The sequence below is a fragment of the Onychomys torridus genome, chromosome 22 (assembly GCF_903995425.1).
Source record: "Onychomys torridus chromosome 22, mOncTor1.1, whole genome shotgun sequence".
NCBI classification, from domain to species: domain Eukaryota; kingdom Metazoa; phylum Chordata; class Mammalia; order Rodentia; family Cricetidae; genus Onychomys; species Onychomys torridus.
This window is the reverse complement of record NC_050464.1, coordinates 34,717,767-34,734,972: the sequence shown is the minus strand read 5'-3', so window position 1 is coordinate 34,734,972 and position 17,206 is coordinate 34,717,767. Positions and strand designations below refer to the sequence as shown.

The window sequence follows — 17,206 nt, the reverse complement described above, 5'->3', positions numbered from 1 at the left end:
GGTATATATGCTGAGATTTATTTTGGGACAGGTGAGTGTGTGCAATCCATCACGCACACTCTGGTTAGCGATCTTCATCAGAAATGGCAGTGACCCTCCAGATGGAACCTGAAGCCAGATGTTTGACGGTGCTGATGAGCAGAGGCTGTGAGGTCTAAGGGCTGTGGGTGGAGCTGGGTCCTCAGCTAGGTAGAGGTCTGCTGTGCTATGTTCTATAGCAGTCAGGTGAGATCTAGCCTTTATTTATTGTCCTTTTACTAACTTTTGTTTCTGTTTCTAGAGACAGGGACTCAAATGTAAGATCCTCCTGTCTCAGCCTCTCCAGTGGTGGGAAAACAAGTAGGAGTCATCACGCTCCACTTATAAAGTTGGCTTTTTGTTTTCTGGTTGTTGGTGGGTTGAGGCAAATGTTCAATCTGATCGGTTTCCCAGAGGGGTCTGTGATGCAAACCTCATAGAAATGGCTTGATGGCTACCTGCAGCCCTGGGACACATGCATTATGGGGAAGCAGGTTCTTCAACCCATAAACAGACTGCTAGGCCCTGGTTCGCACACCTGTGTGCTGTGCTGATGACCCTGACCCCTGACCCCACCTGCCTGCAGTTGACCAGTTCTGCTGTGCTGGAAGTGGCCCAAGTGGAGGATAGAGAGGCAGAATGTCACCTTGAGGGTTTGGCAAACACCTGCCATAAAGGCTGTCCTCGAATTCCGTGACCTTGAGCCAGTGCCGAATCAGGCCACTTCCATGGCATCAGCAGCACCTTTGTCTGTGTCTGCCATGGGCTGGATAAATGCCAACAGGGCTTGGTGCAGGCACACAGCCACAGGAGGGCACGGGACTCTGGCTAGGACAGGGCGGCAACACAGTGACAGCAAGCCAGCAAGGGGCTGAGGGGTGTGTGTCCTGGGACAGGCAGCTCTGACAGCAAGGCTCAGCTGGGCATGGGCCGGAGTCCTCTCCCTTTCCAGGGTGAAGTTCCCTAGTGCAAAGCAGGAGGCAACATCAGAGGCTGAGCACAGGCTGCTGCCCAGGAGGGAATCTGCCACCGCACACACAGGCAGTGCTGGCCAAGTCGCCGCAGGCCTGCCACAGTAGCCAGGTAACCATCTGGTCTGGATGTGTGGCCACAGTGCCACGGCCCATGCCATCTGCTGCTTCAAGCAAGAACTCAGGAGCAGTGTCCCTGTCTGCCCCAAGATAGTGGTGCAGTTACCACCTGAAAGCCCCCTCACCAGGGGAGGCAGTTCCCAACTCCAAGCAAACGGCCTGTGGTGCCGCCATGTGCCATTTAACAAGTGGACTGGGGGATACCACCTCTCATGGAGGGGCTGTGAGCCCAGGGTGGGGACTAAGCGCTTTGTCCTGGGTCGCTGACGTTCCAGTCCAGGAAGGACAGAAACCACACTGCTGGGGAAGGTTGGTAATTGTGTTGCTCAGCTGAAGTCCACAACAGTCCCTCGTTTCACGGGAACTGCTGTCTGGGCTCCAGTTGGAGCAAGGCTGCTCACGGCCTGCACGGGCAGCCAGCCCAGCCACAACGGTGAGACAGCAAGCCCGGCCAAAGATGACCACACGCTCCCCAGACCGTCCTACGTGCGGTCATGCTGCACGACCCGCCCTTGCACCTGTGAGTGACAACGAGGGCCACAAACGGTGGAGGAAGACTTTAAGTATGCGGGGACCCGCACTGAGCACCTCGCAGGAGCAGCGAACAAGGCCACGGGTGAGTCAGAGCCTTTAATAGCAGAGCAGATGTGGCCGCGTAAGGCAAACAGCAAGCTGCAGGTATGCGGCCACCTCTAGATCCCAGGGGTGTGTCCTGGTGTCTCCTGGCTTTCGAGGCAGCTAAGGGAGACCACTTGTCCCCCACCCTGCTAGCAGGTGCAGCGGCAGCAACCCCAGAAGCCGGTGGGGACAGACTCTGGGTAGGTCTGCTGCTCTGGTGTGTGTGTGGGTTTCCCAGGAGGCTGAGTTGACAGCAGAGGACACCCACAGAGCTGCTGTGTAAGGAACCATGTCCCTAAGCACCCTGTCATGAAGCCCAGGTGCTTCTCCTAATGGGGCCGGGGGCGGGGTATGCTCAAAACTAGCTGCTGGCAGGTGTACTGTTTCCACCCCAGTCACCTCTGCTGCTGCTCTTCCAGCGCTCCCATGGCCTTCATGGTGGTGACCAAGAGTTTCCTCAGTGGCATGATGCAGGCTTGGGAAAGCCTGAGAGAAGACCTAGCAAGACCAGCCAGCAGGGGGAGCCAGCCCAGCAGGATGGAGGTGAGGTGCCACCTGCGGCGCTTCTGAAGTGTGGTTCAAAGTCCTCCCTGGGAGGGAGGGGCCTGCAAGGAGGCCACGCCAAGCTTTAGCTGGCTCTGTGACCTGTCCAGCTAGACAGTGGGGGTCTGAGGCCTCCTGAATGTTTAAGCTGAGAAACCTTCAAGCCACGTAGCCACGTATTGGTTGGAGGTGTGTCTCAGTGGCAGAGCATTTGCCTAGCATGCATACGAGGCCCCAAGTTCCACGGGGAAGGTGAGTACTTCTCAGGGCTGCACTCAGTACTGCTCTGGCCTAAACGTGGGTTAGCCCCACTCCCTTTGAAGATGCATGCCCTCTCAGCCCCTCTCGTTCCCTTTTTATTTTTTTAAACCACCTTGGTCTCCAGGGCATGAAGCCTACCCACTCCATGCCTTTTTGCCCTCTGCAGACCCAATGTGGAGTGTCCTGGTACACTTGTTTATTATACTGCTTTTTGAGCTGGTGTTCGCTGGGATAGGGACTCTGCCTGAGTGGGGTGGGTCTCTGCACAGGCGTGTTAGTTGCCTGGTCAACGGGAATTTGAGTCTGCGCACAAATGTTTTCACTGACGGGGTCTCCTGACCACGGTGTGGAGATCTGCCTGTGATATTCTGCAGGCAGAGTGGGGGAGCTGTGGTTGCTGTATGTTTGTCAAGAGCACTGTGCTGCTCTTGGGTTGATGAGAGAAGAGATCCCACCAGCTAGGCTCAGGAACTGAGCCCACAAACCATCCCCATCCCCATGGAGAGCCTTTCCCTGCCCAGGGAAGGATGGCTGTTTCCTTTGCAGCCCCTATACTGGACAGAACAGCCCGTGGAAGGACTGTCCTCACACAGGTAAGGGTCTATATGAACTGTGTGAGAACCACAGAGGAGGCTGGACTAGGGTGGGGTCAGCACCACACACAGGAGACCAGGGAGGTGAAGGCCCTGCGTCCCTCAAGTGTGGAACAGAGAGCTGTTGCTCCTGTCATAGGCTGAGGTGCAGGAGCCGTCGGGAAAGGCTAGCTCTTGAATCATCAGCGCGTGCTCCCCAAGCCCTAGGTGAGAGGCTCTGTTCAGGTGGCTCCCGAGGCTGTGTGGCCATAGGCCACCTGGGAGAGGCACTGTTCCCAAACTTCCACTCTGCTGCAGAGCTGCCCTACAGAGGTGACACCCTAAACACTGTCGTAGGGGAAAGACAGTGCTAGGTCATAGCTGTACCCAGCCATGGTGTCACAGGGTGAGCGGCAGACAGGAAGAGGGCTCTGAAAGGCCAGCTGGTCCACAGCAAACTCATAGGCATGGATCAGACCACGATGTCTAGAGGAAGCAGAGATAAGCATCAGTCAGCAAGGCTGCTGTTGCAAGGGGCATGCAGTCTAGGCTAGCCCTCCATGGCGACAGTATGCACAGTCTAGGCTAGCCCTCCATGGTGACAGTATGTGCTCTGAGCCCACAATGTCAGATATGCAGACACCATGACTGACATGAGCAGGGAGGCCCAGCAGACAATGTTTAGGAAGAAGCACCTGATGGGATCCTTCAGCGCAGAGGGCTTGCCTCGCTGTCACGCTGACACTGTGGCCCTGCTCTGCCCAGCTGTCACGAGCAGCTGTGGAATGCTCCAGACAGACACTAGTATGTGCTTCTGTCCTATTGCAACCACAGTGTGCCCAATTCCTACAGAAAACAGGGCCTATGGTTGATGCCCTGCGAGGAGCATGTGACTAAAGATGGGATGGGGGTGGGGGGAACTACTGATGAAACTACACTAAGCCATTTCTCAGGATGTGCCCAACCCCTCACTGACCTCCTGTGACAGGCAAAGTTGTCCAGGTCTGAGTTCCGTACCACCTTCTCGTAGGGCACGTTGGCAGTGATCAGGCTGTGGCTATTGAAGGAGATGTGGCGCACAGGGTGCCTGGAGCAGTGGGGAAGACACACTGTAAGGCTGGAGTGCAGCTTGCCCTGGCTGTGAACAGTGGAACCCTCTAGGCATACTTTCCACTCTGGAGAAGGCCCTGGGGCCCAGCCTCAGCTCCCAAAGCAGGCATGAGCAAAGCCTTTCTCTGGTACACATTTGGTACACACCTGCATCCCTCACCCATTCCAGCCAATTGCTTCAACAAGTTGGTGTATTTGGGATATAAGGATGTTCAATTTGAGACAAGCCTGCAACATGGCATAGAGATCCAAAAGCCATGTGAGTAGGCCCCAGTCCCAAAGTGATGGCTACAATGGCAGCCATGCCGTGAGCCAGGGGGCAACAGAGGGAGGCTCCTGGAAATGGGTGCTTGCCCTCAGAGGCTGCAAACCGGGAAGGCAAGGCTGCAGGAAGAAGTTCCATGGCGCTCCAGCTGGGCTGACTGAGGTCAGCAAGGAGGAAGTCTGTGGTAGGCACAGGCCTTCCGGCTTGAGGATAACGGGAAAGTGCATAAAGGCGGGGGGACTTGGTGAGGGAAGGCAGGCTGAGGACAGGTGGTCAGACCAGCAGCAGGACTAGCGCTTGGGAAAGGACCAGGATCCTTACAAGAGACCTCACTTCCCTGGCCTCCTTCGAGTGGTGAAAAGATTGGGTAGCCTGCCTGAGCAACTGCAGGAGCCCAGAATGGACGGAGCTGTCCTGGAGGCACAGAGAACCAGCTCTCTACTGGCTTGCCTGAAATTTGGGCAAATGCTGCAGTCTAGTGTGGAAGTTTGAGCTGCCCTTTGGCGCCACCTGGTGGCACCATGTGCATCACCATCTAAGTTAGGGACAGGTAGAGGCAGAGGGCAGTGTGGTACTACTGGGGTTCTGGTCTCATAAAAGCTGTTGGCCGGAGTATTCACCACCCTTCAGGCCAAGAAACAAATTTCCCTTTGCTACTTTTTGGGGGTGTTTACAAAGCCGTCGACCTTGCACTTAAACGAAGGCAGGGCTCTCTTGATTTTACATCAGGGTGGGAGAGTTGGGTCTGTGATGATTTACGCTGGCACTTCCACAGCACCACACCCTTTTACAGTGGAGCCAAAGCTCAGCCAGACAGGAAGTGGGGCCAGGCTCCCCTACTGCAGGCACATGAACCGGTGGGAGTTCCAGGCTGCTTCTAAATTCAAAACTGAGGCAGGCTTACATGAACAATGTTACCAGTGGGCACCATTCACAGAATCTCTCCTGTTCAAGGCCACATGAGCTCCCCTTAGCTGGCACTCACTTAACTTGCACACTGTATGCCCTTCTTCATAGTGAAGGAAGGCCCAAACCACACACCTGAACACACCTGTGCCAACCCATCCACCTGCACACTGGAAACCCGTCTCAGCAAGCTGGCTCCCTCTGTTTCCTGGTAATTACGATGAAGGAGTCTACAGTGACCACCATAGTTGTGAAAAGTCCTCTTCCCCTAAGGAACTAGGATGCTCAGTGAGGCCGCATGTTACTCTGGGCAATATTACTGGGGGAAAAGAGAGGAGCTGAAGTCTTGGGATCGGTCTCTCCTTCCAGGAAGGCGGCAGCACAGGCACAGGCGGCCCGGAACCACTCCAGCAACCATGATCCACACCCAGCAGGAGCCAGCTTACCTGGAGTGCACCTCCCACAGCTTCTGGTTCATGCGGTAATCCCACACAGACACCAGCCCCTCCTCGCCCCCACTGACGATCTTCCAGTCATCCATCTGGACTGCAGACACCCCCAGTTGATGGGCGGACAGTGACAGGGCGATTTTATCACTGCGGAGGTCATGGAGTCTCACTCTGGAGGATACGAGGAGAGGGTTAGTGAGGAAGCCTGCAGCCCCTGCAGCATCCCATGGGACTCCCTATGGGGCTCAACATCTGCAGAAGGACAGACACTTGGTCTTCTGATCAGACAAACCCCATGAAAGCCCTGGCACAGCAGAGATAAAGCTCTACTATCTACAAGGTGCACATACTCGCTGCTTCCAGGGTCCTGTGGAGTATTTTAACCCCAACACCATGCCTCCCTTACTGTCCAGGACTGAAGGTTAAAAGTGAGCAGCTGCCTGCTAGTGTGTGGTCCCCAAGTGCACACGGGACAATCACAGATCAAACCTGCTGCATGCACAGAGGCCTAAGACGGATAGTGCAGTTCTGTACCGGAAAAGTTGGACTTCAGAGCTAATTTTACTGTTGTGTAAACTTGCCTAGGAGAACTGAAGCCATGGGGACCTAACTTCCTTTTTACAGACTTTATGGACGTAGAATTTTTATGGACTTTAGAATTCTGCTTCTCTCTCTCACCTCCCAGCTTTTGTGTTTGAGTCCACTTTTACCTCCAGACTTGGACATTTAGACGAGTGAGCGACTTTCCAGTAAAGAAGAGAAAAACCAGACTGATGCAGTGACGCAGGGCAACAGGCAAGGGCGGGCTAGTCGGGTGGGGGCCGCTGCCTACGGGCTCTGAATACACAAGCCAGGAAGGACGTTGTTAGCACAGCTGACACCAGGCAGACAACCTAGAGCCCTGCAGCACCAGGACCACAAGAAGCCCCTGGAGACTAGCAGGGCTACCATGGACTGCCCACAGAAGAAAACCCAGTCAGCTCTACGAGGGCTGAAGCAAGCCCCGCCCCGCAATAGGATGCCTCCAAATAGCCAGGCACCATCACACAGCTCCTGCCCATTGTTAGAAATGATAAATGCTATCAATATCAGGAATGATACTAAGAAACAGCAATTTATCCATATTAATATGCCCAACTCAACAACTACATCAAACAATTATCTGTGTATACCACGTGTGTAGTGCCTGCAGCTGGCAGAGGAGACCATCTGATCCTCTGGAGTTACAGCTGCTAGTTACTATGTGGGTGCTGGGAATTGAACCCGGGTCCTCTGGAACAACAACCTGTGCTCTTAACTGCTGAGCCATCTCTCCAGCCCCAACAGCTACATTTTGTATAACAACCACTAATTGTAAGAAACAGTCAAGGGGCTGGAGATATGGTTCCACAGTTAAAAGCATGGCTTGTTCTTGGAGAGTTTGGTTCCTAGCACCCACATCTGGCGGACCACAAACAGTTGTAACTCCAGCTTCTGGGCCCCAGTGTCCTCTTCTGGACTCCATGGGCACCATGTGATCTTACATGGATTTCAGTTTCATGATAGTTAATATCAGTATACTGTGTTTTCTCAACTCAGAGCTGAGTTACATATAATACCAGCTACCCGAGAGGCTGAGGCAGGAGGATTGCAAGTTCCAGGCCAGCCTGAACAGCTTAGTGATAGTCTGTGTTGAATAAAAACGTGGACTGTAGCTTGGTGGTAGAGCTCTTGCCTGACCTGGGGAAATTTCTGCATTTGCTGAGGCAGGGCAGCTCAGAGTTTGAGTCTGGCCTGGGCTATGTAGCAAGACCTTGTTTCAAATAAAGAAAAGGAGCCGGGGATGGGGGCTTCTTAAACACAAAATCCACAAGCCACCCTGAAAAGATTATACAAGTATTTAAGATGATAGATGGGAGTCGACAGCAGGGGCCCCCTCTTAACGGGTTCCTCTAAGTTAACAGTGAGGAAAGGCAAGAAAAACCTCACAGCATGGAGTGCCTCTTGAGCACACCACATCCAAGTCTACTGGTCCTAAGAAATAAAAACGGATGCCGCTCCTTTATCACGTTCTTTCAGCAAAGGCAGAACCTGAAACACTCCTCAGACCTGGGCCTGGTGGTGAGACTCAGGACTGGCGCACACACAAACCCCTCTGCAGGGACTGAGTACCGCGGTGTGGGGTAGGCTCGAGTGGCTTAGAAGGCACTCCCGCTGGGGGGTTCCCAGATTGTGGACACATTCAGGCCGCCATGATGGACCACACCTTCAAATCCTGAACCCCAATCAACTCTGGGTTCTTTTCAGTCAGGGAGCCTCAGGCTGTTGTCACAGTGCTCATCAGCAGCCCAGGGACAGGCCTTGGTTTCAGACAGCGAGGCCAGCTTCCCACCACATACCACTTAAGGTGGTAAAAACAAAACCAACACCCTTTAACTGCTCTGCCGGGCTCAGGGGAGCTGCCCCTGCACCGCCCTGCAGACTCACCGAGCGAGCAGCTGTGGGAGGGAGGGGTGAGGCTGCTGCCCTCAGTCCACACAGTGGACTGTGCACACAGTGCAGCAGTGAGGAACCACGGAACACCTTGACTAATCCTTTCCCACACCCATTCATCTTCCAGAGTGAAGACACAGACCCTGAACATGACTTCATGAGAAGACACGAAGGGAGCAAAGCACGACCAGCAGAGAGACGTGAAGGGCAGGGACGTCACGTCTAGAGAAGGTCCTGGAGGAAGACGGGCAGGTAAAGGCCTGGGGCTAGTGCTAGTGCGCACTAATCACAATACAAACTACGTCCTGGAAATGGCCATTTTAATGGGCACACACAGTCCTCAGCAGCCTGAGGGAAAAGGAATTACCTGCTAAGGAATGATCAATAGACTGACAGGGACCTTCGAGGCAGCATCAGAGACGCTGTGAATCTGAATGACTGGACGGGATGGTGTGAGTACCTGCGTAGCTCAGGCAGCCCCAGTACAAGCCAACAGTGGCACACTGGGCAGACATTCGGAGCTCTAGCTGCTCACAGGAGCCTGAATTGTGAGCAGGTGACATGTCCACACCGTTTGCAGAGGGGCCGGGGGCCAGGAACGGCTCAGTTGAGACGGGTCTCGGGCCAGTACTCCTCAAGTGTGAGCAGGTGTGTGTGGGGCTGCACTGAGGCCTACTGCACTTGCTTTCGGGTGCAGAGCAGAGAAGCCAAATGCTAACTGCAGTTCCTGGGGAGGAGAGGTGGAGATGCACTGTATCCTCAGGGGAGGGGGCCACTTTGTTCCAGACACGACTATCTACCATTTAAAACTCAGGCCTCATAGGGTGTCGGCTACACCTGGTGCACACACCTGATTTGTCTCAGACGGTGACCTGTTCTCAGCTAGTGTTATGGAGGTATAATGTGGAACAACACAAGTTGGGCATTGTGGAACAGTCTGTAATCCCAGCACCAGGGAGGTAAAGGCAGAAGGACCGCGGTCATTGCTGACTACAGGCTACAACAAAAGCCACTTCAAGATCAGCCTGGGGTACAAGAGAACTTGTAAAACCATACCACCACCATCGACAAAGCATCAACCAAACAACACACAATCCCAATGTTGGGATGCAGCATCAAGGCCACACGGCAAGATGGCAGTGCAGGCCTGTGGCTACAAGTGCCACTCACTCCAGGCTGCAGTAGAGGGGCCTGTCCTCTACGCAGGCACATCAGGCCTCTGTAGGCCAAGAGACCCAAGGCTGTTGAAACAGATGGGGGAGTGCATGCTGGCTAGTCAGGTCTATCCAGAGCCCCTCTGTGAGTGTTTACAGTGTAGCTGTAACAAGCGGAAATGGGCAAGCACGTCTGGTCCGTTTCTCTACTGTGTTTCGACAGTAAACACCAGAGACACAGCAGCTCAGGTTCACTAAGGAAACAAACCAGCCCGTGAGGAAGAACTGTTTCTGACATCTTAAAGAGACCGCTGTCTCCTCTCAGAACTGCACTACTGTCCTGTCCACTCAGGCCATCAAATTCAGATCAGGAGGCAGGTACCAGCCCAGAAGAGCTGACAGGGTGCAGCACCAACCCCACAAGCAGCCTGGTAGAGCCAGCAACCTCAGCACTCAAATGGCACACTCAATGCTGGAAACAGGTAGCCCAGCAAATGGGCAGAGACGTGCCAGGGTGACCGATTCCAGGGACAAAAAGGGGCCAATGGTAGAAACTGCGAATTCTCATCTAGTGAGTATCACCAACTTTGCCTGCTGAAAGAAAAATAATTGGTCTGAAAGCTATAATTGTCGTATGTTTAATATTCATGGATGGGCTTGGAGGACAGCCCCAACACTCCCTCTCTGCAGCCTTCACTAATGAAAACCGCACCATAGGAGGCAGCTTTAGCCCGCCAATTAAAACAAAAGACACCAGAACCTTCCAAAGACTCCAGCAGAGGAGCATCCATCTGATGGGCAGGAAAACGCGCTGGAACGGAGAGGGAGGCACGCTCTGGTTGGTCCTGTGTGAAGAGCTTTGAATAACTCATTATAACACTTGCAGATGGAGTGAGCGTAATGTTCGCGCCCTGCACGCGCCCTGGCAGCAGGCACCACACACGAGCACTCCACAACTTTCTATGTGCTGGGCAGGAAGGAAGCGAGAAGACTCTTTAATTGGGGGGTCACACCTCAGGGTTTGGACTCCACAGTCCTGCACGGTAACAAGGCAGACCAGGGTGGTAAACTGGCGGCATTCTGCTCTGGGTTGGCTGTTCTTCAGGAAAACGCAAATTTGGCTACATATCCAGAAAATAAAGGTAAATGTACGGAAACCATTGACACACAAGCCTTTTTAAATTATGACTAAATGAATCGGGAAAACTGGTATTTTTAAAAGGTTAGTGCACACTTGCACCTGAACTCACTGTACTTGAGCTGTGGAGGAAGGCCACACATAAGTGTGTATGCAGAATCCATGCCTCACCCACACAGCACCGAAGCCAGCCTTCGGAGAATGTTCATCTCAATAGCAATTGGAAACACTTTTATTTTCAGATGCACAACATATCCAGCTTTGTCCAGCTGGGCTAAGCTTAGCATGCTCTGTGCCAAATGGTATCATCAGAGTGGAGGTTTCTACATGAAATACAGCAGCAATCCCTTTGGGGCGATCCCGAAGCTCTTGGCACCTGATTCCTCAAGGAATCTTCTAAAGCCCGAGCTCTGCAGCTCACAGAAAGCTGGCCTGGGATAGCCTGGATGGCCAAAGCAGTAAGGCTGGAAGAACCAAGGTTTGAGATCATATTTCCGTCTTATGTCCGAGTGAGAACCAGCAAGCTGTCTCAGCAGTGAACGCTCACGACAAGCCTGGTGGCCCGAGTTTCCTCCTCAGAGCCTTGGATGGAGAGAGCCCGCTCTACCGCTGTCCTCGCACCTCCAAATACATGCACGGCACATGTACCCCTCATTATGTGCTTAGTAACTTTAAAAACAGTACAAATAGTTCACATGCCTATGTTGCACCTTTTATCCTGTTCTTTTTAAGATTTTTTCCCCCTTGAAACAGAGTTTCTCTGTATAAGAGACCTGGTTGCCTTGGAACTCACTCTGTAGACCAGGCTGGCTTTGAACTCAGAAATCCGCCTGCTTCTGCCTCCCAAGTGCTAGGATTAAAGGTGTGCACCACCACTGCCCAGCTCTAAGATTGTATTTTTAATTATGTGTCTGTGTGCATGTATGTGCACATGTGTGTGCAGGAGCCTCCAGAGTCCAGAAGAGGGCATCTGGTCCCCTCAGCTGGAGTTACAGGCAGTTGTGAGGCCCCTGATGCAGCTGCTGAGAATCACACTCAGATCTCTTCGGGCAGCACATGCTCCTTATACTGGAGCCATGTTTCGGGCCCATTTTGTTTTTTCCAAGCTGTCCTGAGACTTGCACCTCCACCTCCCAGGTGGCACAGCACCACACCCAACTCCAACACAGACGTCCTCCCTCCACCTACGGTGACTGTTAGCGAGCCTGGCATCTGGGAGGGTGGGGCTTACTCTCTCTAGTATATCCTAGCCAAAAGCTGCAGGGCAGTCCAGCCAGGCACCGAGGAAACAGATAAACAGGGCAGAGTCGGAACTGGGAACACACTCGATCTCTGTGATCGATTAATTTTCCAGAATGGAAAGAACAATCTCGACAACAAACAGTGCTCAGACGACGGAGCACAAGCCGCACCCACCTCACACTGTACCCCAGACTACCCGACAGGCCATGCGCTGCACCCCAGACTACCCAAGAGGCCATGGACTTCAAATGTAGACACTAAATTATAAAACAACTAATACCCTTGGCGTAGGAATTTTTTTATGAATAAGTGGTAACACAAGCAATAAAAGAAAACTGGATAAATCATACCCCATCACAATTTAAAGGCCACACTTTGAAGGCCATTGCCAACAAGTGATCATAGCTTACACAAGAGGAGGAACTACTCACACATGACAGATCTGACCAGGGACTTACACCCAGAAAAAATAAAAAAGCCCATCACGACTCAACAAGAAAAACCTCAGTTAAAAATAGGATTCGAGTCTGAGTGTGGCAGTTCATGCCTGTAATCCCAGAACTCAGCAGCAGACACAGGACTGCCCTAAGTTGTGCTAGGCCAGCTACGTGAGACCAAGTCTCAACCTGCACCCCACTCAAAAATAGTCCTCTCTCCACAGAAGACATGCAGATGGACACAGGAAATGGGTCCTTAGGCACTAGCACCATGCACAAGGAGGTGCCTCACAGACTGAGGACAGGAAGAAGCTGGAAGATTCCCCAGGGCCAGGGCAGGCAGGATGAGCAGCCACTTGAGAAGAGCGTGGCAATTACCACTGAAGCCAGCAACTCAATTCCTAGGTGTCTATACCCAAGAGAATTGAAGAAACAGAAAAAATTATACAGGAATTATGGTCAAAACTATTAAGAGATTTAATTAATTAAACCACCCAGATGTCCACTGACTTACCAAGATGGACAGAATGTTGTCTGTCCAATGACGGACATTACTTGGCCATTAAAAAGGAGCGAGTGACGTTCTGATACAAGTTACCATGTGGGTTTACCTTGAAAACATTAGACTAGGAACAAGTCATAAAAGACCACACGTCCACCATTTTCACAAACATCACAGGTAAATGCACACCAGACTGCAGGGCTTGGGGGAGACAGCAATGACAGCTCACAGTGCAGGGCTTCTAGGGGGCACCGTCCTGAAATTGACTGTGCGCTTCAGGTGATGGATCACACGACACATGAACTCTACGTCAAGGAAGCCATTCTAAAAATGACCTTGTGCTAGGGAGATGGCTTTGTGGGTAAAATGCTGGGCAGACAAGAATAAGGACTCGAGTTTGGCCCCAAGACCCAGGTAAAGCCGGCCGCAGCAGCACATGTGTGTGCACCAGCTCTCCTGTGGTGAGATGAGAGGGAGGGTGGCTGAGTCACCAGGAGCTCCTGGGCCAGCTAATCTGAACACACAGCCAACATGGCGGAAACAAGGGCTGAAGACAGTGTTGTCTCTGATCTTCACAGGTGTTGTAGCGCGCGCGCGTGCGCGCACGCGTGCACACACACACACACTAAAAAAATGAGCTGTACCTGGGGAGGGTGACAGAGTTGTTGGTCCAAGGACTGTGCCCTAGCGACCTGACAGTTGCAGCCTCACCCCAGCAATGACTCTGGCCCTGGCTCTCCCCGGCAGAGCCTAAGGATGCTCCACTCTAACCCTGGGTTTCACTGTTGAGGCACACAGGGAGGGACCTCAGCGAGCACAGCCCTTAACCACCAGCCACGGGCTCTCCTCCACACACCGACAGGATGGTGGAGGTTCTGGTTCCAGGGCTCTCAGTCTGATGCTGGTAAACCACAGATGAACAGGAAAGGCAGGCACGTAGGCACCGCAGAGGGCAGTCAGGACGATGGACTGCAGCCGAGCACCCGGGAAGTGGCTGTGCAGGGAGCCTTCCCACTGCCCCTAGTGTTTCCCTGCAGTCCTGCCCGCAGCAGGGGTTCCCACCAACAGACTGTAGGGGTAGGACGCTGTGACCACCTTCCTGGAACCGAATGAGCCAGGGAGAAAAGAGCAGACTAATGACTTAGGTGTGGGGACAGTGTGTCCAAGGAAGCGACTCCTTAGCCATCGGGCACAGCTGCTCTAGCAAACTTGTCCATAGGAGCTTTAAATGTTTCAATTCTTCCATACAGTTTCCACCCCTGGACTCTTAGATGAGGCGGGGAGTCTTGGCTTTTCCTCTGAAGGCTAACTGTAAGCCCTCACTGCAGCCACAAGCTCAGGCCTGTAGCTCCGGTTTATTCTAACACCGAGGAGCCCGTTTGCGCCTGTCATCTAGTGATGGATGCTGTGCTGAGAATCCTGGGACCTCCCTGCTTTATTTTAAAAACTCCACTACATTCTAATAAAATGGATTTCTCAAAATCAAACTTGGGCTTCATGCTGACCAGAGGGCCTTCTTGACTAGGCATGAGGCTCCTCATCTAGTCATGATACATGATGAGGTGGGTACATTCCAGAGGAGAAAGTCAGCTTTACTGAGAATTCCCTACGTGTCCCGGAGGACAGCTAGGGTGAGAGACAGCTAACAGTGGCTGTGACTTTCTGGAGCTGTCTGGGCTAAGGTCTCCAAATATGAGGCTCTTCTGCTCTCTGGGTTCCTGCCAGCACCAAGCAGCTCACATTGCGTGCACACTCTGGGCAGAGTCCCCTGCCCAGGCCTGATATGTGGAGGTCTCCAAGAGGCCCTGACATTGGCTCTACTCAAAAATAGTGGAGACTGTCAGCTCAATTCACAGGAAGTGGTTTGTTTCCCTGGCTACTTGCAAAGCCTAGGCTGTGGTGATTGTTGTTGTTGTTGTTGTGTGTGTGTGTGACCTTACTACATGGAACAGGCTGGCTTGAACTCTCAAAGACTCCCCCTGCCTCTGCTTCCCAAGTGCTGGGATTAAAGGCATGCCTTGTCTTTTTACATGGGTTCTGGGTTCCAAATTCAGGTCATGTTTGCCTAGCAGTCATTTACTGACTGAACCACCTCCTTACCCCCCCCACCCCCAGCCCCAACCTTAGCACACTGAACTCAGAGCTCCATTTGCAAGCCCCACATTCTGAGTCATCTGAGAAGACCCTGTGAGACAGGGACAGAGTGCCTTCTCCCCACAAAGCATGTTCCAGCTTTCTTTGCTCTAGGTGGGGGTGAAGCTACTGGGTGAGGTTCAGGATGGAAACACTATGTGATCCAATAGTGATTTCTGTAAGCTGCTACTGTGCTGGGACAGAGCTCTGGGATTTGGCACAAAGAAACACCCAGAGCCGAGCAGCCGCGCACCTGCAGCCCGGGGCTGGGCCCAGGGGAGGGGTGCCAACAGCCTTGGCTTCCGGCCAGTCTACCTCTCTCTGGGGCACTGGATCAGACACAGCAGGTAACTAGCCAAAAAGCAAAGGAGGAGACAAGACAAGGGGGGGGAAACTGAATTTGGACTGGAAGGGTCTTTTCAACACTTTAATCCTGCAGTGCTAAAGGCTGGCACCGGCCCCTGTACCAGGAAAACCGACTCCCTCAGCCCATGTGTTCAAGAGAAGGCCGCTAATCAGCTAAACAGAAACTGGAATCTGTTCCCATCAAGTCTCTTTTCCGTCACCAGAGGGACACACAGTGCTCTGAAATACACTCTTGGCATCACTTGGCAGGCAGCCCTATTGTGCTCAACATGGCCTGTCCCTTAGGTTATTGTTTTTAATATCAGAAAGCGAGCTTTTCAGTGCCAAACAAATTCTGCAGCAGGGGGACAAAAGATATTCCAAGTGGTCTCACTGGACCATCTACCAACTGCCTGAGAAGAGAACCAGCCATCCTGTGTGCTTCAGAAGCGAAGCGGAGGCATAGCAGGTCCAACTATTACCTAATGCGAGACTTCGCTCCAAGTCCAGAGGATGGGGAGGGACAGGGACTGCAGGCAAGGCTGAAGCATGGGGCACTCACAGCTCAGGACCACAGATGATGGTTACTGCAGCCCAGACCTACCTCCTGTCCATGTTGCCGCTGACCATGAGGTTGGGAGGACTGTCCCGGAGGTTGACACAGGTGAAGTCACCGAGCGCATTGCCAAGCTTCGAGAGGCAGCGTTCTGCTTCCAGGCTATATACCAGGATCTGAGAGGGGAAGAGAGCACAGGGTGTCAGACCCAGAAGTCAGGACGGGGGTGGGAGGTGAGATGCGGGGGGCTCATACATTTTCCACTGTGCCACCGTTGAGGAGTGAGCATTTCATTATCCCCAGAAGACGCTGGGCTACTCAACGGCTTGGACACTTCTGGGCCACTGAGAGTAGAAGGGCACAGCTACTCAAGTTTGGCCAAAGCAAAAACATGAGACAGAGATGCATGGACGGGATCAGGCAGCCTGCTTTCCCCACACAGGTGAACCGAACCCTAGCCCAGGTAATTGTTCCTGTTTGTTTTAAAGAAATTAGGCTACAGGTCACCGGCTTCTGATCTGGGGTTGACGAAGAGCTTACAGGGGCTCAGGGAAGCTGCACAGCCTGTGTCTTCTCCCCCTCGGCTCCGGTCTCACAGCTGGTGAGAAGATGCCTGTGGGCTCCAGACAGTGCAATCCTCCTGGAAGGGGCCTGTGCTGCTGCTTCTTCAGCAAAGGGGAGTAAAGGACGGATCACACAGACACCCCGAGAGTCAGTTTGGGAATGAAAAAAAATTATTAGCTTAATTGGAGGTATTCAGTGAACAGTACAGTCCTGGCCCCAAATTCGCGGCGCACAGGCCTCCTCACTACACCTCTGCTGACGACTCTGCTGAGCGTGTAGTGAGCACACTGAGCTGGACTCACAGAGCCACTGTAGAATTCCCACGGAGACCGCGCCCTCTCTCTCCTGGTTAATTCAGACACTTACCACTTCTGAGTGGAGAGTCTTATGTCGGTCCTGAGAAATTCCTAACAAGTTAAATCATCTCCACTGTGGGAACTGTCACTCCCAGGACAGCACACATTTCTAATGCATGAATCTTCAAGAATCTATGGAGGTCTAACTCCACGGTCACAGTGGTTAACTACTGCCAACATGGGAAGGAAAGACAGCCCAAGTCACAAAACCGTCTCAACGCCTAATGCACAAGCTAAGATGCAGCTAAAATGAAAAGTTCCTAACAGGAAGTTGGGTTTATTCATTATTTAAAAAACAGTTGCCGGAAGCTGGGAGGTGGTGGCGCACGCCTGTAATCCCAGCACTTGGGAGGCAAAGGCAGGTGGATCTTTGTGAGTTCGAGGCCAGCCTGGTCTACAGAGCTAGTCCAGGACAGGCTCCAAAGCTACAGAGAAACCCTGTCTCGAAAAACCAAAAAAAAAAAAAAAAAAAAA

The 17,206-nt window shown here is 52.7% G+C and overlaps 1 protein-coding gene across 1 annotated transcript in view; it reads right to left on the bottom strand.

Annotated features, from left to right (window-relative positions):
* Positions 1 to 1,726: 1,726 nt before the first annotated feature.
* The window catches only part of Fbxw8 (F-box and WD repeat domain containing 8), a 100,451-nt gene continuing 84,971 nt past the window's right edge, over positions 1,727 to 17,206 (bottom strand). The window contains exons 8-11 of the mRNA XM_036171795.1: positions 15,861 to 15,988; positions 5,831 to 6,004; positions 4,080 to 4,190; positions 1,727 to 3,589 (exon numbers count right to left, since the gene is read on the bottom strand). Of these exons, the coding sequence (XP_036027688.1) occupies positions 3,445 to 3,589; positions 4,080 to 4,190; positions 5,831 to 6,004; positions 15,861 to 15,988 (558 nt within the window). The 3' untranslated portion in view covers positions 1,727 to 3,444. The remainder of the gene's footprint in view (positions 3,590 to 4,079; positions 4,191 to 5,830; positions 6,005 to 15,860; positions 15,989 to 17,206) is intronic.